The following is a 22,965-nucleotide window of genomic DNA, read 5'->3' on the forward strand; positions in this document are numbered from 1 at the left end:
CCCCGGCTGCCGCCAGGGATGAGAGGCCTGGCTCCACGTGCTGGAGCTCTCGCACAGCCCAGGGAAGAGGGCAGCTCAGGAGCCGCTGTCTCTGCCAGAGGCAGGCCACCGTCCATGACAGGCACTGTGTGGATGGAGGGATGGGAGAGCTGGAGGGCTCCCCTGTCTGAGCTGGGGCAGCGGGGGGCTTGGGGAGGGATCAAGGGAGCAAGAAGGGAGCGAGCCTGCTGGGAAGATGGCGACAGGCTGTGTAGCTGCAGGGGAAGGACCAGTGGTAGCAAAGAGCTGTGTGTGCCGGCGGCAGCTGGTCCTTGGGAACGGGGGAAGCAGCTGGAAATTCAGCAACAGGTCGCTGCAGGAGCCTCCCTTCGGCACTGTCCTCGAAGAAGTGGGGTGGCGCTGGCCGCCTCTGAGTCGGTGGCTCAGCGTCAAGGAGGGAGCCTGGGTCACGGTGGCAGCTGCTCAGCAGGCGATGACATATGGAGGATGTCACTGTTAGCTGATTGTGTCGCTTGAGGACAGCTGACGGGTAAGCGATGAGCTAGAGAGGAGGCCACTGCTGGGTGACTGTGAGCACTCCCGTGAGGGCAGAGGGCCAGTCGTCCCGCACAGAGGCCCCGGGCTCACTGTGCAACTCGCACTGTGCGGTGAGGTCCTCGTCCTCCTCCCAGCGGGGCACGGCCATCTTCTCCTGAGGTACCCCGTGTGCCACAGGGCGCTGACAATGGCTTCTGCCTGGGAGAGGAAACATCACCGCTCAGGCCTGGAGAAAGCAGCAGTTTTCCTCCCCAGACTCCTTGCTGAGGTCTCCCCCAAGAGCGACAGTCAGACTGTCCACGGAGTGTTGCTCTTTGCAGATATTTCAGGTGGGGTGACACGAGCCGTTTTGGGACACACCGGGCCCTTTGGAGCCCCGCCCCTGCCCCTCAGGCAGAGTGGCCATCTTGTCACTGCTGGGATGCCCAAAGAGAGCGGGATGGGTTATCTTGGGTGGTCAACCACAGCTGCCACCAGCACTGAGCCGGGGCATGGGAAGGTGTGACCTACAGGCTCTCGGGCCAGGCAGCGTGGAACTGGCTGCCAGGTCCTTTGGCCCACGTGGGCATTTCCTGACTTCTGGGTGTCCGTGTTACAGGTTTCACTGCTCTGACGGAGAAATTCATCCAGAGGAGCGGCGCAGACAGAGGCACCGATGAGCTGGCGCAAACCCTCAATTACTACCTGTGTGACATTTTGGAGGGTAAGAGCCATGCTGCAGGACTGTCTGGCATCGGGCCGTGAGGCTGCTCATGGAGGGTGGAGGCAGACCTGCTGGGCAGCCTGGTCCTGCCTCCTTTGAAGGGCTGGAGCTTTCTGTGGCCCGGAGGAACAGGAAGAGCAGCCAGGGTCTCCTGGCGAGTCAGGACCAGCGCAGGTCCTTTCTGCTCCCCACTGTGGCTGAGGAGGCACCCGCTTTCTCAGCAGCCACCTCTGTGTCTCTGGCGTGAACACCCGGCTCAGTGATGCGTTAGGGCCCAGAGCAGGCTGAGGGCATCCAGCAAGTGCCAGCGCGAGAGTGACCTGAGGGTGCTGGCACTGACGTGTGTGTGCGTGTGCGAGACCCTCACGAGCCCCTTTTCACAGGGCACATCTTGACCCTTCCGAGCTGACCGTGAGCACATTGTGGCCACCCCTTTGGCAGCACTTGTAGAGCAAAGCAAGAGAGTCCTCAGGGATGATGAAGGGTGTGGAGCATCTCTCCTGTGAGGAAAGGCTGAGAGAGCTGGGACCGTTTAGCCGAGAGAAGAGAAGGCTCAGGGGGGATCTTAGTAATGTGCCTAAAACCTGAAGGGAGGGTGCAAAGAGGACAGAGCCAGGCTCTTTCCAGCGGTGCCCAGTGTCGGGACCAGAGGCCACGCCACGGGCACGCACTGAATCACAGGAGGTTCCCTCTGTACGTCAGGAAACGCTTTGACTGTGAGAGTGACTGAGCGCTGGCACAGGTTGCCCAGGGAGGTTGCGGAGTCTCCCTCCTTAGTGCTCCTCTCTGGGCAGAGGGGCTTGCTCCGTGGCTTCTGGAAGAAGGTGTCCACATGACTCTTCCTTTCCTTCCCTCTGTCCACAGAGATGCTGATTTTTGGAGGAGACATCTTGAAGTTTGCTGGTACGTACTTAGGACGACGATGCCCACGTCTAGTCATCTGCAGCATTTAACTGTTGTGGCGGCCATTTGCTCTGCTCTCCTTCTCAGGAGGCTCTGTGCAGCACCTTGAGCCAGCTTTCTGGCCAGGCATGCACCCCGCCCTTTCTCCAGGCTTCTCTTTCCCCCCGGGCCTGCCTGCGGTTTGGCTTTGGCAAGGGCTGTGGCTCCCCTCACTCTGCCCCCACTTGTAGGGCCCTGGGCTGGGGGTGGGGGCAAAGAAGCGCTGAGAGGAGGAGACCGCCTAGAAAGCGCAGCCCAAAGGTGTGTGTTGGGGTGGTGGTGAGGGGCAGGGAGGCCCTGGTGGTGGCGGAGCTCGGGCTGCCAGGCTGCGAGGCGGGGAGGATTCCCTGGTGTGCTGCAGCTGCAGAGGAGCGCTTGGGGCAGGGGGTGCCACCGCTGCCGGCTGGCTGCTGCTGTGGCTGGCCCGGGAGAGGAGAGGTGTCCCGGTGCCATCGTCCTGGAGGACCATGCCCTCCCACAAGCCCATCTTCCTCAGCACATTGGCCGGTTTCTGCTGTCCCTGCCACTGAGCGTAGGTCGGGGAGAGTCAGGTCTCAGCAGAGCCTTTACCTTCCCCTCGCTTTCCCCAGGGGATGCTGTGCTGGTGCTGTGGAGAACAGGACCCCAGGAGCTGGCTAAGACCATCAGCCTGGTGCTGCAATGTAGCTGGCAGATCCAGAAGAAGTGTGGGAGTCGTGACACGCACGTGGGTCAGAAGGTCCAACTGAAGATAGGTACGGGCGCTGTGCCAGGCGCAGATCCGTGGCACTCTCCCGTGCCATAGGGTGCTTCTCACGGGCAGGGAACGCGGGGATCCCTACTGGGGCTAGTGCCAAAGGAAAGCATGTCCTGCGAGCATTCAAGGGGCCAGCTGTAGTCGGAGTGGGGATGGGAGACCAGGACTGCTGGCTTTGCGTGCGTTTGCAGATGCAGAGGAAGCTTAAAGGCAGAGCGGGTGTCAGATCAAGTATTAGGGTCTTTGAATGCCTGCTTTAGCACAGACGTCTGCGGGAGGTAGTTCTCCTTTCCTTTTTTTCAGGTGGGGGCGGCTTTGCATCCTTTCCCCTGCTGGATTCTCCCCTGCCTTTCACAAAGAGCAAAGGGGAACTGCTTTGCATGCGGCTGTGAGAAGGGCTTTGGCAGGCTGTTGTGTTTTCTCAAGCAGACAGCTCCAACCTGCCTGCACGTAAACGGAGCAGGCGGTGATCAAGCCCGCTGGTTTGCTGGGCTTCTGGGGCAGGCAGCTGGGCAAGATGCCCGGCACTCTCAACACATTGTCAATGTCACCTTTGCTTGTCTCTTTCTAGACACCCGTTTCAGGGACCTGTGTCAGTATCCCCCCGAGTAGGACGGAGGACGCCCTCCCCTTCCATAAAGCCCGTCTCCCCACTGGGCTTCAGATTAGCTTCTGACCAGCGGAGATGCTGGGGACTGTAGAGCTCAAAATGTTCCCTGTGTCAGTTCTGCTTCTCCCTCTCTCTCTCTCTCTCTCACCAGGGATCTCTGCAGGGTCCATGAGCCTCCTGACTGTCGGAGACAAGAGGCGGCAGTACTTCTTGATCTGCGGCCAGGCCCTGGGTGAAGTTTGTGAGGCTGAACAGCTTGCGAATGCAGGTGAAGTTATCCTCTCAGCCACCTCCTGGGAGCTCTGTGAGCAGCACCGGCTCAGGACCAAGCGTCTTGCAGGCAAAAGAGCTGTGAAGGTAGGTGGATGGGACGGCCTCTAGAGCGATTCCGAGGGCCCGGACCTGGGCATGAATGAGGGAGGTGTCAGAAGGCCGAGGAGCTGAATGTGGAGAGAGCTGTAGCTGTGAAAGCGGGCAGGCAGCTGAAGCTCTTGTCCTTCCATCTCGGGGGTAACGGTGGGCTGGGCTCGCTTGGTTTGAGGGGTCGGGAGGCACTGGAAGGGTTTTGGCCCCACCAGCAATGTCCTCTGTGGGTCATGGAGCTGTTGTTGACAGCTGGGGGATGCTTGGGTGATACCTGCCCAGCTCCGGTGCTTCTGAGGAAGTACTTGTGTCCCATCCAGCCAGGTGGGCTTGTTGTGCCCTTTTCTGGGCAGTGACGGTGGAGGGCAGGCTCTGTCCCCTGGACTCCTGGGGAGGCCAGTGGCAGTGCTTTCATTCTGTGTGTCTCCAGGTTACAGGCATGGATTGGATGTCTTGGTCAGAATGCCAAGACGCTTTACGCAAGCTTGTACAACGCTCAGTGAGCCACGGCTTGGAAGGGGAAGGTGGGTGCCAACTTCACCTTGTTCTGTGATTGCCCGGAAAGGTGGGGCCTGGCTGCTTCAGGGGCCAGAGAGGAACCACCTCCGCCCTCTCCCCCCTTTCGGATAGCACTCCTGCTTTTGGCCCTCCTGTGCCTCAGCTGGGGCAGTCGCTGCTGCTGCCTCCTCCTTCCAGGGGACAGCTCTGCCCCGAGCATCTGGAGGTGGCAACATGAGCAAACGCAGAAGACTCTTTCTCCCCCGTTTCCAGCGCCAGCCCCTGCTTTCCAACACCTCGTAGTCCCATCCTCCCAGCGACCAGCTGCATTTTCTCTCCTCAGGCGCCATGAGGCCTGCTTTTCTCTTGCCCAATGATTATGATGCGGAGGAGGTGCTTAGGCAGTACATACCAGAAGCTGCTCTCAGGAAGGTACGGCCAGGCCGCCACTGCTGGGGGCTGCATTTTTGGAGGGTAGAAGAAGTGGTGCATTGCAGAGATGGAGTCTTCACGAAGACAGACAAACAAAAGAAAATGCACCCTGAGACAACAACGTGGGGAAACTGAGCCAAGGAGCACCGGTGCTGCACCATTGTGTGCGTTGTCCTCAGAGAGACACGGGTGGCGGGAGGCGGACTTCTGTCTCTCTGTCTTTTCCGTGGGTATGGTGCTGGAGGTGCTGCGGACATGATGGTGGCATAAAGGGGAGATTCCACTGAAGTCCCTAGAGCATCCCTGAGGGTCGGCCCTCATGCCCATACCTGTCCCAAGATGGGGTGTTACCGGAGCACCTTTCTCTCCTTTGTCATTTGTGTTATGATTCGGCATCTGCCTGCCGCAGGCTGGGCAGCCTGCCGGCCGTTTGCACTGAGAGGAGGCTTTATCCCTTCCTCCGGTAGTACCTGCTATTGCCAGTACGCCTGCCGTCCCTCGGTATCTGGTGTGGGCAGTAAGCCCCCAGGAGAGCAGGCTGGTGAAGCCGTCGTGCTCTTGTCTTCCAGCTTGATGACAGCGTGCCGCTGGACCTCTTCTCTGAGCTACGGCCAGTCACCAGCCTCTTCATCCAGCTGCGGCTGGCTGAGGATAAAACCACAGTGGAAGTCTACACGATCCTCCACAATGCCAGCAGGATGATGCGAGAAATCCTCTGTCCTCACAAGGGCGAACTCAACAAAGTCCTCCGGTTTGATAAAGTGAGTGTGGGGGAGCAATCGCCTCCCCCCACGCTGAGAGGGTGGGCAGTGAGCAAGAGGGAGAGACTCCCTCTTAGGCATTGTAGCAAGATGTGCTGCATCTGTCCTTGGCAGGGCTGCACGTTCCTCTGTGTGTTTGGACTCGCTGGAGAAAAGCTGCCCTACGAGAGCCTTCACGCCTTGCAGAGTGCTATTCAGATCTTCAACTCGTGCTCCACAATGCTCGGGGAAAGAGAGTGAGTGTGTGGCGGGGGTGAGGGGGGTGCATGCTGGCTGGGACGGCGCAAGGGGGCTTACCAGGAAGAGACGTGCCTTCCAGCTTGCCCTCCCTTGTCCCTGGCAGGAAGGAGGCAGTGCCCTGAGAGGTGGCAGGTGACCCCTGGGCTTAGCCCACGGCAGCCAGGCCGAGTCCCTCCGAGCACACCCTGCTAGCCACCGCGCTGGAACGAGCCCTCGCAAGGGCGAGAGGCTCCTTGGTGTCAGAGGCAGGCCCTTCTGGGTGACTGGCCCATGACCAGGGATGGGGCCCAGCCACCTGATCTCAAGATGCTGTCATGGCAGGCGGTGCCATCGTGGGGGCGCCTTCCTCCCTCCCTCCCTCTTTGCTCACGAGAGGGCTGTGGCCTTCTGCAGGTCGCAGCTCAGGGAATGTGGCCTCAGGGGAAGTGTCCAAAACTTGCTGCATGCGCTCTACCCCTGTCCGTTGTCCCTTGCAACCCGGGTATGTTGCGCCCCTGAGCTCTCCAAGTCCCCGAGACCCGTGCTGGCAGGGCAGGATGGCAGGTGGCCCAGGCTAGCGCCGAGGGGAGGTGCGGGAAGGGATGAAGCCGGGCGGGCTTCATGAAGGGGCGCTGCTGAAGCCGCACTCTTTCCCCGTGTGCCAGGGCAGTGTCTGTTGCAGTTACCAGCGGGACGGTGTTCTGCGGACTCACTGGCCACCCTGTGAGATATGAATACACAGGTACGAGGCGTGTGTCTGAGGTGCGGGAGGCTGTCGTGGGCCTGCTTAAGCATAGCAGTCTGGAAGAGGAAGGTGGGCTGGGAGAGGGCTTGCCCAGCAGCCCGTCAGGAACGGCCCAGGCAGCTCTGGTCCTGGCCTGGGGCGGGAGAATGGGCTCCGTGGCCGGTTGTTCCCCTGAGTTCTCCTGACCCCGCCGTGGGGTTGGCCTGTGCCGGAGGTGAGGCAGCCATTGGCCTGGAAGGGTGCCGTGGGGCTGGTGGCACCGGCACATCAATGCGTGCTCTCTCTTTCTCTCTCTGGCAGTCATTGGCCAGAAGGTGAATTTGGCAGCCCGGATGATGGTGCACTACCCCGGGCTGGTGTCCTGTGATGCAGTGACCTACGCCACCTCTCGGCTGCCCCCTTACTACTTCAGGGAGCTGCCGGCGAGAGAGATGAAAGGCCTTAGGCATCCTGGCACTGTCTACCAATATGTGGGGATCCCCGAGGAGAGGTGAGTGTCCTCTGAGAGGGCTGGATGAGGGGACGGTGGCACCGAGGGTGCAGCCTTGGCCAGCAAAGAGGAGTTCTGCAGAGAGAGACCAAGCTGGTCTCCCTTCCCTGTGGCTGAGAGGGTCGGAAGCCCTCGCGTGGGAGGCTTTTTGCCTTTCTCCCCTGCTGTCTCCTGCTGGCTCTGTCCAAATGGCTTTCGACTGTGCTTTCCGTGCTGTGCTTGCTCCAGCCCATGCCCTGGTAACGCTGACCCAAGGAGGTTTTTGTCCCAGCTGCTTCTGAGCAGGAAGCTTTGGGCCAGTCCGGTTCCCATGGGGAAACGTGGACCATCGGGACACTCTTCCTCATGTCTTCCTGCTGAAATCTCAGCTCTTCCCCCGGGCCAGGAGTTGACCCCCTCTTTGGATGAGGGTTTGAATGTTAACATTGCCGTCTCTTTGAAACTACGGGAAGACTTGAGCCAAAGGTGCCAGGTGCTTGGCATCCCAACCCGTTCAGTGACACAAGTCCTCCTTTCCAAGGCACTTGTTTTTCTTGGCCAACGTGGTAAATGTCTGCTAGCCAACAGCACACCCTGGCTTCTCTCGCGTGTCTCCGATTTCTCTGGGTATGGCCTCTGGTGATGGACTCTCGATACGTTCTCCTGCCGCGCCGTGGCCATTGGGCTTCTTTATGCTTGCAGCTGTCCTAGCGTGCAGCTCGAACGTTGGCTAGGGGAGCGTGCAGGGGCTAACACGCTGCTCGAAAGAAAAGCAGGTACCCGAGGAGCAGCACGTCCTGCCCCTCCCTGCCAGGCTGCTTCTCTACGTCCCTTGGCTTCTCACCAGCTAATTGACTTGTGTTTTCTGTTCCCCTGTTTCTAGCATATTTGGCATGGCTCTTACCAAGAAGAGGTCCGAGTACGTCCCATTGCTGGGTAGGTGGAGAACGCCTTGCTCTTCTGAAGCCGTTTCTTCCCCTTGGTAACTTTTAGTGCCACGCTGGGAAGGGAGAAGCTTTTGCCAGGGACGGTGTTGCCTGCAGCGGCCCTAAGGAAGTGCCGCCTGTCTTGGTCACTACTTGGCTGATATCTTTGGGGTGGAAAGCAGGGTGAGGCGCCTGGTGCTCCCTGCCGTGCTCCAGACCTGGTAGGAAGGTTCCGTTCAGCTATGGAGCTGCTCACCCCCTGGGGGCTAAACTGATCCCTGTCTTTGGGATCAGGAAAGAGATTTCCTTCTGCCAGACTGACAGAGAGTCTGGGTGGTAGGTTCTCCCCCTGGTAATCCTCAGCGTTCCTTTCTTGGCAGCATCTGGGTGTAGATATGGAAATGCCAGGACACACGGGATGCCTTTAATCACTCGGTGTCTTGCCGGATGCTTTGGGCCTTGTTATGGGTTAGGCCTGGTAGGCAGCTCAGCCCCACAGAGCCGCTCGCTCCCCACAGTGGGATGGGGAAGAGAATCGGAAGGGTAAAAGTGAGAACACTGGTGGGCTGAGATACAGGCAGCTTAACAGGTAAAGCAAAAGCTGCGCACGTGCGCAAGGCAGAATTGGGCACTCGTTCACTGCTTCCCATCGGCAGGCAGGTGTCTAGCCATTCCCAGGAAAGCAGGGCTTCATCATATGTAATGGTGACTTGGGAAGACAAGCGCCATAACTCCGAATGTCCCCCCTTCCTCCTTTTTTCCCCCAGCTTTCCTTGCTGAGCACAGCATCATATGGTATGGCAATAGGCCTGTGGTCAGTTGGGGTCAGCTGGCGCAGCTGTGCCCCCTCTCAGCTTCTTGTGCACCCCCAGCCTGCTCGCTGGCGGGGCGGCGTGAGAAATGGAAAAGGCCTGGACGCCGTGCAAGCATTCTTCAGCAATAACTAAAACATCGTTGTGTTATCGACACCAATGTTTGGTCGCAAATCCAAAACACAACACCATACGAGCTATTCCTGAAGAACATTAACTCTAGCCCAGCCAAAACCAGTACAGGCCTGAAGACGCTGCCTTAACTCCCGGGAAGCGCTCTGTGGCTCGTGGTACAGCAAGGAGATGCTTTGAGCCTCTTTGGGACATAGCTGCCTGCAGCGACTCAAATCATCCCTTCCAGTCTTGTGCTGGATCACTGTGGGGAGTTGCATGGGGCCGGCTGAATCTCTGTGCCTGTGGGAGGGGAGGGGTGCGGGGCAGGGAAGAGGGCATGGGAGCCGCGCGGTGGGGCAGGCGGGCCCACTACTGCTCTGAGGAAGGCAGAGGTGCAAAAGCTGGGATGAGCGGGCGGGAAGGAGGCCTGGGTGCAGGCAGGCTGGCGGATGTAGTGGCGGGGAGGGAAGCTGTGGTGGAGGGTGCCAGCAAAAGGGACGGCTCTTTGCTTTTCAGCACGCGCCAGCAGCTCGTTTTCTTGTTTGTCTTCCCAGGTCGGGAGAAGGAGATTGACCTCTTTGTCAGCTGCTTGAAAGCCTATAAGGCTTTAGGAGAAAGGCACATCCTGGCATTTGAGGGCCCGATGGGCTCCGGAAAGAGCCACTTACTTACTGAACTGGCCTATTTAGGCCAGGCTGCTGGCCACAGGTACAGGTTTTTGACCTGCAGCTTTGGGACACTGCCCCTGCCCGTCCCCTGGCAGCCATGGAACACTCCAGCCCCTCTGCCAGTGCGCCTGGCCCTTGGGCTGCAGCCTCCCGAAAAAGCCTCCTGGAGACACTCGCTAGGAGCTCCTGCGTGCTCTGCTCCCGCCTCTGCCTCTTTGGGGAGTTGGAGGTGGCTTCTTGAGCCATGGCCTTTCCTCCTTCACCTCTGGGCCAGGCACAGACAGAAGGAAAGAGCTCAAGCTCAGTGCTTTTCATCTGACTCCAGACCCAACAGACAGCAGGGCGGCCTGTCTCAGAAGCCCTGCTTGCCCTCTGCGTGTTTCCCAGAAGGAGCACTGGGGCAGAAAAGCCTTCCCGTGGTCTGGGAGGCAGACTGCTAAGGTCTGGAGCCCAAAGGCAAACTCACCGCTTGCTCCATCCTTGCCTCTTAGCCCCGTGAGTTCCTCTGCAGGGGGGACGTAACGAGACCTGGGCTGGCGCTGCGGAGACACAGGGCCTGGACCTGGCTCTCCCAGTGGCTTGGCAGCAAGTGCCCCTCTGTGCCCTTTCTCGTAGGAGGAGTGAAAAGCTTGGCCTTCTCTGGGAAGCACTTTGAGATGGGTGGCTGAAGAGCTCCCCCCAAGGGCATCTCCACCCCTTTTGTCTTAGAAGGCTTGGGCTGTTGGGGATCTCAGTCCCTTTTGCTTTTGCACGGCAGGGTAGTTGCCATGGAACTGCTAGAGGTCAACGTGAGGCAGTCCTTCTCTGCCATCCGTACGCTGACGGCCAGGGCCCTGGGCCTCCAGGACTGTGAACTGTGCAGTGACAGGCAGTGCATGCTGCAGACAAAGCTCCGAGGGACAATCGAAGAGAGCAGCTATTGCCTCCTCAATGACGTTTTCCTTGTCAAGGTGAGCGCGAGAGGCCTCTCTGGCCCTGGAGAAGGCCTTCTCACGAGCTTTTCTGGGTCTGGCGTCGGGTGGGCACGCTGCTGGGAGTGCCTTAGCTCAGGGGTGGGAATTGCAAGGGTCCTAGCACACGTTTCCCATTCCTGGGCCCGGGGGGCTCCCTGACTGTGGTGAGATCATGTCCCGTGCTGCACCTGGCAGTGCCCGGTGCCTTGTTCGGCACCCTGGAAGTGGCATTGGAGAGAGGCTGGTGCTGACCTCGTGCTGAGGTCACTGCTGTGTGAGTGCTCTGCTCCAGTCAGCCCAAGATTCCCACAGCCAGAGAGCCAGCTCTTCAGCCCACCCCCAAGCCCCAGCTCTGCCAGAGACCCTCAGCAGAGGGCCTTCGCTTTAGGCTCCAGGTGAAGTCCCCCCTGTGGCTCCTTGCGCCTGTGTTGGGGAGAGGGAAGGTGCGGAGGCCAGCAGAGGCGGTTTGCTCTGTGGTCTTGCTCGGTGGGTAGGTGTGCCCTAGCCCCGGAGTGATCTTTCTCCCTGACTCCTTTTCTGGCCAGTTTCCCGTTTCGGACAAGGTTCGCGAGATGCCTGAAAGTCAAAGGAAAACGGAATTGCACTCGACTTGGGCAAAAGTGCTAGAGAAGGTGAGCATTTCTCCTCCTTCCTCCTGGGTCAGAGAAGGAAAACAACCCTGCCGGCTGTGGGCTCTGCACCACAGCGTGTGAGCGGGTGAGAGGACCAGGCATCTGGGTTATCGCCATTCAGGGCCTGAGAAACCCCCCACCTCCTCCCCGCAGCCCCACAAGCACACCCAATAACTTTCCTCCCGCAAGGTGTGCCCTGGAGGAGGAACGATGTCTTCTGCATTCCCTTGCCCAAGCTCCCTCCTTCTGCAGGGCAAGTGATGTTAGGTGTGACCTTAAAGTCTCCAAGAAATTAAGAGTCAGTAAGCTTCTGAGCAGGGAAGTGGTTGGGGAGAGACATCAGAGCATCCTCTCAAGAGACAGAGGCTAAATCTCCTCCCCGGAAGACACTTGAGAATCCACCGGACTGCCCTCAGAACACCCTGCTTTTTTTCAGGCCATTGGAGCAGAATTTGGCATATTTGTCATCGACAATGCCCATTTCATCGACCCTGCCTCCTGGAGTATCATGTCACCCCTGCTCCAAGACGTCTCCCTCTTCACGGTCATGAGCTTAGCTCCAGGCTACGCGCGAACAGAGAGCTTTTGCAAAGCCGCAGCAGAGAACACAACATCCCAGCAGATCACCTGTCTTCACCTGGACGAGCTGAAACCTTCAGCCATGGTGCAGAAAGTCTGCCAGGGCCTTGGAGTGGTCAGCATCTCCAGGGATCTAGCGAGGTAAGTTCGAAGCAGGGGAGCTCTTCCTGAGGGCTTGAACCTATGCAGACCATGGAAGGGACTCACCTCCCCAGGAAAGGGAGCGCAGGGCCGCTAGAAGCATCAGTGCCTCTAGCAAGTACTGGGCGCGGGTTGCTTTTTATGCCTCGCCCTGGCAGGTGGGAGCCGAGAGTGGGCAACTCCCTCGGCACAGAGCGTGGGAGGTGTCAGCCCTTCGCTGTTGCACAGGGAGGAAGGGAGGAAGGGAGGAAGAGTCCCAAGCCCAAGCGTGGCTGGGGTGTGAAAAGGCCTTGGTCTAGGTGGCCAGGCTGTGGGGGAGATTCCCCGGGGCAGAGGTCTGCCCTGCTGCCAGAGAGGATCTAGGCTCCCGAGGAGAGGAAAGGCAGGGCTTGCTGCTCTGTGCTTTGGGCATTGTCCGCAATTCTTTTCCGATGGACTTCCGTGAAGGCTGGGGGTTCAGGGGGGCCCAAAAGCTCAAGCCAGCGGGAGGACCGTCCCTTTCAAAAGTGAGGTGTAGCTGTGACGAAGATGCTGGCTACCCTGCTATGCCCGAGTTACTCGCCGCCCACCTGAACTGTGTTTCACCTTACTTTCCTTGTGGGGGTCACTGCCGGGTCTGCTCCTGTCCAGGTTCCTGATCCAAAGAAGCTTGGGGGTCCCCTATTACTGCGAGGAGCTGCTGCGCTGCCTTTGTTGCAACGACATGCTCTTGTTCCGCAACCGGAGGCGGGGTGAAAAAGCAGAGGACAACTGGGAGAACCTGATCAGTAAGCACCTTTGCTGCTGACTAGAGAGTCGCTGTGGCGCGTTGTCTGCAGCACAGTCTTGCCCTGTCGTTCCCCCATGGATCTGGGCAGAGTCAGATCTTGCAGCAGTGCAGAAGTTGGTCTGGCGGAGGTTGTGGGCTCCTGTGTGCCTCGCTGTTGGGACAGCCAAAGCAGGGGCTAGCGAGTTCTGGTGGCTTGGAGGGGCCTAAATTCTTGGGGCGGGGGTTGGGGGGCTAAACCAGAGGGGAAATTGTTCCGGAGCACATGTGTTTCTGGTGTTCCTTAGGCATTCTAATGGGCACGTAATTTACCTTGCCCAAACGCCAGCTCGCTTGAGAACAAACCCCAGCTTGGGGTGAGGGACAGGCCCGGGAAACTTGAATCCAAAACCATAAATCCCCACAAGGGTGCTGGTAACGGAAGAAAACGGTGGTAATGCCACCGAGAGAGCAATGCCAGCCAGAGTGCCGTGGCCTTGGGAACAGCCAGGACTGACGCTCCGTTTTGCATGACCACCGGCAATTTCCCTGGCTGCGGACGTAGCGCTGTTGAAGGCAGCAATGCTGCTGCTTTCTGTCCCAGGGCGTTCAGTCGCCCCCTGGGAAGTCTGGAAGCTTTGACTGAGGGACTGTTTGGGAAAGCTGGTCTGAAGGCAGAACATCTTTGGGAGGGCTGTGCAAGGAAACTGTTTTGCTCTGCTTAATGACCCACGTTCAGCGCAGGCAGGTCAGCGCGCCCACACTGGCCCGTGTAAGGTGGGACTTGTCCCATCTCAGGTGAAGTTTGAAATGTTTGCAAGCTGCAAGTCACTTTGCAAATTGCCTTATTCGTGCTCTCCTGCTCCACCCAGCTTCTGCAGTCGAGGCTTCAGCCCTCGCAGCAACCTCGAGCTCCAGCGCGGGGAATGATGGCAGGGTCTGCATCATCAGACCAGACGTGAACCTGGAGAACACCATGCTGCCCGCCAGCTTGAAAGGTGAGGGGCCGAGCGCCGCTCTGCCGGCTCGCGGCTGTGCTGGGGCCCCTTCCCGGGGCATCGGCTAGAGGGAGGCTGGGCATCTGTGTGCTGCAGAGTCACCCTCTCAGCTTGGGGGCTCTGCTGGGAAGGTGGCTCCAGTCCAACCAGGAACAGGCCTGGGGTTGCGGGCAGCCCTTTCCCCCTCCTGGGCGTGGACCAGCCGTGAGCGTGCTGCCTGCTTTCCAACAGCGGGTAGGAGAGAAAAGCTTACTGGTGCAGCACTAAAATGGCTCCCTTTTCTCACAGAAGCAAAGCCTTTGCTGGGAAAAATCTTTGACTTGCCTCTGACTCGACTTTGAACGTGGCTTCTACCTCGCTATTCTCTTTTTAAGTTCCCCAGCTAGCGCTGGTCTCAGGGCACTTAATCCAAACCAAACCCGTTTTTTTTCTGTGGATTGCCACGGAAATTCCCCCGTAGCCAGGGGAGCTGGATGGGGGAACTGTCAATGAGTGTCTCTCCTCTCTAGCCATAGCCATTTGTATGAACCTTGGAGAAGCGTCATGCTAAAAAGTTGTTTTGTCCAAAAAAAAAAGACGACAACCAAAAGAAAGGAATAGTATCGTCTGGCCAAGTTAAGACAACTGTTGTGGGGAGCTCTGAGTCCACCTCTGATGTGGGGAAAGTTCTCTGTTCTCTCTGCGCACTACTCCAGATCTGGTAGGGCGCATCATGGGATGCGTGTACCTGCTGGATCCTGCCCTCCTCACCCTTGGTGGAGGAGCGTGCGTTTGAGCGTCTTGCTCTTCCCCAGGCCTTGTGGCCTGTGATTCCAACAGGAGCGGAGCCATTTTGAAGACGCCTACCCTGGGTTGCGATTGCCCAGCAGGTGCAGTCCCGAGGAGAGGAGGCCAAAGTCGACCCCGTTTCATGTGTTGAAACTTTCCAGCCTCTCCAGCCTCAGCATGGGGAACAGGCAAGAGAGAGACGTGTTGCTGCTTTTTGACAGAGATTGCGCTGGCTCAGCTGGACCGGATAAAGCCGCTGAAGCAGATGGTTTTGAAGTTTGCAGCTGTCATCGGGCCAGTGTTTACCACCCAGCTGCTGTCGCACATCCTTCCCACTGGCGTCAGGCCCAAGATGAACTGCTTGTTGAACACGTTGGTGAGCGACAACATCCTTAAGCGGCTGAAAAGCACAGAGGTGCCAGAAGATGTCCAAGATCCTACCAAGGGGCCAGCCACCTCTCTGCGGGCAGAGCGCGGTAAGTGGTAGCAGTAAGGCGGACAAGGGAGCTCCCAGCTGTGTCCCGGCGGGGCTCCCCAGGGCATGGTGCGCTTCCCCCCGCCAGTGATGGGTGGGTGGAGCTCAGGCAGGCATGGCTGTTCGGGATGGGTTGTTCAAAGATCTTACAAGTCAATCTCAAAGCACACTAGCTTTGCACCGGAGGGAAGTCCGCACCAGCCGTCCCAAGTGCCTCTGCTCCCCTGCCTCCAAGCACTGCTCACAGCGCAGGCATGGGAGGGCTTGTGGAATCCCTGACATCCTCTCCCAGCCGCCTGCAGCGTCCAGATCAAAGATGCCCTCCAGAGTGCCCCGGGGCCTTTGACAGGCTTTTACTCGGCTTTGATTCCCCTGTGGCCCAGGGCGGGAAGCTCAGGAGGCTGGGAACCGCCTTGCCAAGAGCGGGGAGAAAGCGCTGGCCGGGGCTTGCTTCGGCTGGCGGCAACATCCCCAGCTCCTGCCTGGAGTGCAGCTGAGCACTGTGTCCCCAGGGCTGTGCTAGCGTCAGCAAGGCGAGCGGGCCCTTTCTCCCCGTGCTGCAAGGCTCGGTGTGCAGCAGCACTGGTTCTCTGCCGAGGATGTGCATGACTTTCATACCCCGGCTGGGACGGCCCTGAGCCCTGGCCCCAGCTCGGGCTGCCGCAAAGGCCCTTTGCCTTGCAGGTGTGGAGAGGCCCTCTCTGAGCAAGACGACTGTGGAGCAGCAGTCTGGCGTCCTGGCCTTCTGTGTCCTGCTGCTGCGAGAGGCTGCCTATGAGCTGTGGCCCGAGAGACAGCGGGTCGCCTTGCACTGCAAGTGTGCCGCCTTCCTGGAGCAGCACGCGCACAAATGCAAGAGCTGCAGCCAAGGGGACTTTGTTGCCTTCCACCGCTTCGCCGTCACCAGCACCCAGGACGGAGGGAGCCTTCATGGCCCTGCTGCCCAGGGCGACTCCCGCAGCTGGGAGGCCTTGGTGCTTGCAGGAGAACAGCTGAAGAGGGCTAGGACCCACGGCACTGAGGGTATGCTGTGTACCATGCTCTGCAGCCCGGGCCCTCCTGGAGGCCAGGGGTGTGTGCTGGGGATCGGGTGGGAGTAGATCTGCTAGGGATGAGCCCAGGAGGTGAGGACGACCACTGCAGACTTTCCTCAGTCTGTTGGGACCCTTGCAAGGATCCTTGCAAGCCCGCTGGGAAGAGCAGCTCTTACCCCCGGGGTACGCGAGGAGGTGTCTAACCCCCTGTTTTCTTTCCAGATGCTGCAGATGCTCTGCAGCAGCAGCAGGCTTTCAGGGAGGAGGATTTTGGGTGAGCAGACAAGGTTTTGATTATTTTTGAAGCCAGTGAGCTCAGGGTCTCCAGAGGAGACAAAGGAAGCGGCAGCATTTGGCTGCCGGTTGTGACTCTAGCTTAGGGGAGAGGCTTTCTGTGCGGTGGGAGCTGGGAGGAGATGGCCACGGCGATGAGAGAGTGCTTGAGGAAGCCCGTGGGCTCAGAGTGATCGTCACCCTCCACTGGAGCAGCCCTTGCTTTGCAGTTCCTCCAGAGTAGCGCTGCAAACTCTGCAGGGGAGACGCCGCCCCAGGGACTAGAGTGCTTTGCCTGTGGGAGGTGACAGAAAGCCCAGCTTGTCTTTTTCTCCCTACCTACAAAGCACCTGTATGAGTCCTGCCTGCCCGTGGCCTCGTGCTCTGCTTTGAACAAAGGGCTTTTGATGCCGTCTCTGTGGGGAGAAGGACCAGTATAGGTGATGCCCGTGTATTCTGTGCTCTCTTCTTCCCCTGGGAACTGTCCTCTGACTAGTGTGGCAGGGCGGTTTCTGGCAAAGAGCGAACAGACAACTGAGCTGCCCAGCAAGACCGACGGGAAGCACAACGGCACATGTGAATGCAAAGCCATCGTGGAATCGGTGCTTGTGCCTTTGGCTCGCCACTACATGGCAATGGGCGATGCTGCCAGAGCCTTTTACTACCTTCTGGAGTGCGCGGCTGCCTACCTGCATGTCTCCAACAGCTACATGGTGAGTTGCCCTGCTTGCCAGGACCCACTGTGCACGGAGTCCTCTCAGTCGCCTGGCTCTGGGCAGGACAACTTCCCCGTTGCAAGAGGGCATGCCTTCGCGGGGCCTTGGAAGGGAAATGCTGGGTCAGACCCTGACTTCTTCCTCCGGTTTGCCTCTTCTGCGGCAAGAGACACAGGGCACTGTGCCCTTAGCACGAGGAGCATTAGCAGGGAGGCGGTCTGAAGGATCACTGGTGCCTGTGCTCTGAGTCAGGGTGATTGTGTTTGAGCGGGCATCACCAGGGAGAGAAGCAGGCTCTCTTAAGACAGATGCCAGAGGCAACGGGGGAGGACAAGGCTGGCCATGGGCTCTGCACCCACGCTCACCTGCTCTCTGTGTGCTTGCGCAAAGGCCCTCATGAAGCTGAACGAAGCGGAGGTCCTGAGGAGCTCGGTAGAGAAGAAAGTGAATGTGATAGCCCGCTTTGAAGAGGCCACCTTCTTCAGCCTCAAAGGGGAGGTAAAGAGACGGGGAGGTCTGGAGGGACCGCCTGGGGGACGCAGCTGGATGCCTTCCCCAGTTGCAGTGGATATCCCTGGCATCTCCAGCCACTGGCAGATTCCTGCAGTCTCTTGGGCAACTACTCCATATCGGGATGATTCCCTTTTCCTGTGCAGGTCTGCTGTCATATGGGACGCCTGAAGCTGGCAAAGAAAATGATCAGGAAGGCGCTGAGCCTGCTCAAAAGGCAGTTTCCCCGGACCTCCGTTGGAGCCTTTGTCAAGCCGCAGCTGGAAAAGTTTCAGTGTGCCGCTTATGTTGCCAGAAGAGCATCCTCCCTTCCGCAGGAGGCCCGGTAAGAAGCAGAACTGAGAACCCGGGAAGGAAGAGCCATTTCCTACCTGGTCCCAGGCATCTGGGCCCAGACCTGCCTAGACTTGAGGCCACACCTAACCTGACACATAGGCCTTAGCAGGACCGAGGCGTTAAGGACCGATGTGCGGGTAAAACAGGCAACGACAGAGCCCCACGCTCCCTCCCCTCCCTGCGCAGTCATAGGAACAAAGCACGCCTTTTGGTAAAAAGCAGCTTGCAGCTGGGGATGTGGCTGCTGACACGTGTTGGCTGCGGCAGGGGGTTGGTGGTGACTGGGAAGAGAGCGCTGTAAAGAGGGAGTAGAGGCTGAAGAGGGGCAGGGGTCTGGAGGCAGGACCGGGACATGGGGAAGGAGCAGTAGGTGGAGGTGAGGTGTGAGAATCAGGAAGCTCAGGGGCCGATACCCCTTTTCCTGCTGGTTCCCGGCTTTGCTTGGCCCCCCCCCGGCGCTGTAGTGCCAACGTGCCCTCTCGAGCGGTCAGCTTCCCCCGGCAGCACTTCTTTGCCCCCTTCCGCTCTGGCAGCCCTCTCTCCATCAGCTCCCTTTCCTCCGAGGAGGTGTAACTGGCTTGTCCGCCGCCCTGCTTTCCCCCGGCCCTGTCCGATTTAGCACTGTACAGCTAGAGCCTCTGGGCCCAGCAGTTTCTCTTGTGTGGCAGGAGGAAGAGGCTAGCCTGGCTGCTGCGGCAGAGCTGCTGCCTTTCCTTACTGGAGCACCTCTTCAGCCTGGAGGGCACTTCCAGCGGACGGACGTTCTCCCGCCTGGCAGCGCGCATGAAGGCCAACACGGACAGGGCGGCAGACTCCTATCGGGCAGCAGACTCCCGCCACAGATAGACTTAAACCAGAAGGGTGGAGCTGAAGTCAGCTAATTACACATCTCCTCCATGATGACCTTTGTTGTTGGGCCTTTCTTTCTGAGGCACGGAAAGAGACACTGTCTTTCGTTGCTGTGGAGGGCTACTGTTGCTCCAGCAGTGATGGCCTTTGTTGTTGGGCCTTTCTTTCTGAGGCACGGAAAGAGACGCTGTCTTTCGTTGCTGTGGAGGGCTACTGTTGCTCCAGCAGTGATGGCTACAGCTCTCTTGCAGGTCCCGGTGCAGACTCGTGATTGAAGACGCTTCTGATTTTAGGTCACGTTAAAACCAGAGGCCCTCTAAAACCAGAGGCCCTCTCTGTTGCTCTTGTTCCTCACCACCCACGTACGGTCAGCCAGCGACTGCTGCTCCCTATCTTTCCCCAGCTAAAGGGGAGGAGAAACCTGTATAAAAAGGCAGGGGGTGACAGGAAAAGCCCCAGACGCCGAGGGGACTTGGGACAGCTATCGCCAAAGGTTTTGCCTTGTCTGAACCCGTCAGGGGACTGGAAACAACACGCCCTTCTGCCTAGCATTGCCCCCAAGTCAGCGTCTGCAGCAAAACTCTACAATTACGGTGTATAAGCAGCGCCGCAGACACTGGGGAACAATGTGGGGACACAGCACGCAGGCAGGTCATACATCCGCTCCTCCCTCCCGGCCAGCTGGCAGCACTCCTTCTAGTGGCAGAATTCCTCAGGCTCGTCCCCTCTGGCTGCCTACCAAGGGCTTGGGCAGGAGAAGGGTTTGCATCCGGAGGTTACCTTCCGCGCTTCGCACTGAGGCACCTGTAGGTTTGTGGCAGACCTCAAAATTGCGGGCATAGCTGCCGCTGTGCTCACTGAGATGGGCAGGAGCTCACTGGCGAATTGCAGCTCGGTTCGGGAACGGCAGGATGGCAGGGGCTTCATTCAAGGAGCTTCCAGTTGCCTGCAGGAGCTCTGCATATGCAGATTTTCCTCTGGCACCCTCCTTAGCACACAAGTTCCACGGCCACCACAGAAACATCGGGCATGCTGAGCTTACAGCTGTGCCACGCCTTCTGGCCCAGAAGCTTCCATTTCGTCACACAGGTGTTAAGCAGGACTGGGGTCCCTCTGGCTGCAGGTAACGGCCTCCCTGCTGCCAGCTGGGACCGTCAGTATGTGTGGCATCTACTACAGTGGCCAGTTATGCCTTCAGCTAGGAAGGCTGTGGCTGTGCCGCAAACAACTGCCTTCCTCCTTACGTTTCTGTCTTACAGAGTATGGAAATAGATGTCCAGCTGGCTGTTTGAACGGTGCAGGTTTTCACCGGCACTGGCGTGCACTGCTGGCCTCAGACTAGCTCCTTGCAAACTCCACCATCTTTTCCGTCCTTTCACAATGGTATATATATTGCAAACGGACACCTGCAAACGCCTGAGAGTAACATAAAGGCTTGGTGGAAAAGTAAAATGAAATGAAATAAAATAATCATATCTATTTGTCCATAGCCGCTTCTTCTTCTTCCTCCCTCTTTTTCCTCTCACCCATTCTTTCTTCTTTAATTTCTGCTCGGCTTCTGTTTCCAGCTACGCTGTGCCTGGTCTCTCTCTGAAGCCCACCCTTGCAAACCACCCACCTCAGAGCAGTTCTCAAATTTTTCCCATTGATCTTTGCCTGTCTCAGTAGCTGGAAGCAAAACAAACTCCAAAGCTTCTGTTAAACTCTGGGTGCATGGCCGCATGGATGTGAAGAGACTGAAAGTTGGTACTGAGTCAAGCCAGAGCCGGGAGGAGCGTTCAGTCGAGATTTTTGCAGTGGGCTTGCAGAGGACGCAGACCCAGGTAGACGCGCTTCTGGATAGGCTCCCCCTTGACATCCAAGCCCTCGCACATGGGAAGCGAATCTTTGTAGGCCAGCTGTTATTCTTGTACGGTTTCGATCTAGCGGAGGCAGTGGGGCTTCCTGCCTTTGTGCTGGTGGTGGGTCCACCCCTCGCTGGTGCTGGGCAAAACAAAATCTGGAGGGGAGCAAGAGGTGGCGATGTTGTAATGGGCTCAGACTGGCAGCAGGCAGCTGTCTCTTCTCGAAATGAGCGGCTTAGCTTAACTGCAATAACGGGCCGGCTGGATTATTGTGGTGATTCCACCTCATTTTGTTGTATCTTTGGGGGGGGAACAGTCCCCCAGGCTGAGCCCATGGCGTTGCCCCGTGCTCCAGGCCCTGTTCCAGGCCGTGAGGGCTCCCTGTGGCCGCAGCAATGGGACACTGTGGCCACGCCCCCCAGGGCGCGGCCCCGCCCTCAACCACCACCCATGGGGCATGCCCTGCTGCACACCTGTCTGTCACCTCGGGAGGGCGGGGCCCTGTGGGGGCTGCCCACAGGGGAGGGAGAGAGAGAGAGAGAGACTGCTCCGCCCTGCCCCATCCCAGGACAGGGCCGTGTGCAGCAGAGGCCCTCCCCCACGCCCCCGCAGGGCCGTGTGCAGCGCAGCGCCCTCACCTCGTGGGGCCCTCTCTGATGCTGGTTCCCTGGTCATGGCTGTAGTGGGTTGACCCTGGCTGGATGCCAAGGTGCCCACCAAAGCCGCTCTATCACTCCCCCTCCTCAGCTGGGCGGGGGAGAGGAAATACAACAAAAGGCTCCTGGGTCGAGATAAGGACAGGGAGATCACTCATCAATTACCGTCACGGGCAAAACAGACTCGACTTGGGGAAACTAAATTAATTTATTACCATTCAAATCAGAGTCGGGTAATGAGAAATAAAACCAAATCTTAAAACACCTCCCCCCCACCCCTCCCGTCTTCCCAGGCTCAACTTCACGCCCGATTTCCTCTACCTTGTCCCCGCCCCGAGCGGCGCAGGGGGACGGGGAATGGGGGTTGCAGTCAGTTCATCACGCGTTGTCTCTGCCGCTCCTTCCTCCTCACGCTCTTCCCCTGCCACATCCCTCCCACGGGAGACAGTCCTCCACGAACTGCTCCAATGTGGGGCCTTCCCACAGGCTGCCGTTCTTCACAAACCGCTCCAGCGTGGGTCCTTTTCACTTGTCCTTCCCACGGGGCGCAGTCCTTCAGGAACGGGCTGCTCCAGCGGGGGTCCCCCCACGGGGTCACAAGTCCTGCCAGCAAACCTGCTCCATTGTGGGTTCCTCTCTCCGCAGGTCCACAGGTCCTGCCAGGAGCCTGCTCCAGCGCAGGCTTCCCACGGGGTCACAGCCTCCTTCGGGCACCCACCTGCTCCAGTGTGGGGGTCCTCCGCAGGCTGCAGGTGGATATCTGCTCCACCGTTAACCTCCATGGGGACAACCTGCCTCACCATGGTCTTCACCACGGGCTGCAGCGGTATCTCTGCTCCGGTGCCTGGAGCACCTCCTCCCCCTCCTTCTGCACTGACCTTGGTGCCTGCAGGGTTGTTTCTCTCACATAGTCTCACTCGAGTCCCTCCCGGCTGCTGTTGCGCAGCAGTTTTTTCCCGTTCTTAAATATGTTATCACAGAAGCGCTACCACCGTCGCTGATTGGCTCAGATTTGGTCAGTGGCAGGTCCATCCTGGAGCCGGCTGGCATTGGCTCTGTCGGACACAGGGGAAGCTTCTAGCAGCTTCTCACAGAAGCCACCCCTGTAGCTCCCCCCGCTACCAAAACCTTGCCACGCAAACCCATTGACCCATCTGGCGAGTCTCCCAACCGGGTATCGTGGACCTGTCGGTGAAGGAAGGTTTTTCCCTTTGGGTTTTAATCCTTTCTCTGAAAACAGGGTGATTCATGTCCTAGAAATGACAGTTCTTTCTGTTTTATGAAGCGTGGGGGAGTTGGTCAGACTAAAATGCCTACGTGGGATACGTGTGAACCTGAGCAGACTACTTGCCTCCCACCTGACCATGACCGAGTCCTGAGGACATCAACTCCACGAGGCATTTACTTGCACTGGTGGTCCATCATAAGGACCGTAACATCCATCTCTCTGGATGCCCTGGTAAGTCCTCTTCGTCCCTGTCTGCCTATGTTTCTGTGTTTCTTCCTTCAAAGGCTGTGTCACACACCCAAGCTCCAAGACTTAAAAGGAATTAAAGGGCCAGAAGTGCAAGCCAGGCCAACAATAACTCTCTATCAAAGTTTAAACCGTAACAAACATGTCAAGCAGCAGTCGTCTCTGAGACTAAAGATATCCTACAGCATGAGTCCTACAGACTCAATGATTCTATGACTCTATTTAAAAGACGTGTAGATGAGGCGCTTAGGGACATGGTTTAGTGGGCATGGTGGTGTTGGGTTGACGGTTGGACTCGATGATCTTAGAGGTCTTTTCCAACCTCAATGATTCTATGATTCTATGATTCTATGATTTGAGTGTAGATCACCTGAAGGATGCCTCAAGACTCTTCAGATGCATCCAGTCATCGGGAGGTGGTTTCAGATCCTCTCCACAGTTGTGCTG

At 58.3% G+C, this 22,965-nt stretch overlaps 1 protein-coding gene across 1 annotated transcript; it reads left to right on the top strand.

Moving 5' to 3' along the window:
* The first annotated feature begins 235 nt into the window (after positions 1-235).
* On the top strand, positions 236-18,608 carry LOC143173268 (adenylate cyclase type 10-like). Its single transcript, XM_076363483.1, is given in 26 exon segments — positions 236-388; positions 592-708; positions 710-866; positions 1,136-1,240; positions 2,105-2,143; positions 2,773-2,916; positions 3,680-3,885; positions 4,322-4,415; positions 4,733-4,821; positions 5,391-5,582; positions 5,697-5,818; positions 6,467-6,543; positions 6,847-7,036; positions 7,899-7,951; positions 9,422-9,575; positions 10,293-10,485; positions 11,034-11,120; positions 11,557-11,840; positions 12,471-12,607; positions 13,467-13,583; positions 14,573-14,827; positions 15,511-15,849; positions 16,638-16,846; positions 17,240-17,347; positions 17,506-17,684; positions 18,364-18,608. Coding segments are annotated over 26 exon segments (3,978 nt in total). The 3' UTR covers positions 18,542-18,608.
* The last annotated feature ends 4,357 nt before the right edge of the window (positions 18,609-22,965 follow it).

Source organism: Aptenodytes patagonicus, unplaced genomic scaffold (assembly GCF_965638725.1).
Source record: "Aptenodytes patagonicus unplaced genomic scaffold, bAptPat1.pri.cur scaffold_43, whole genome shotgun sequence".
Taxonomy (NCBI): Eukaryota; Metazoa; Chordata; class Aves; order Sphenisciformes; family Spheniscidae; genus Aptenodytes; species Aptenodytes patagonicus.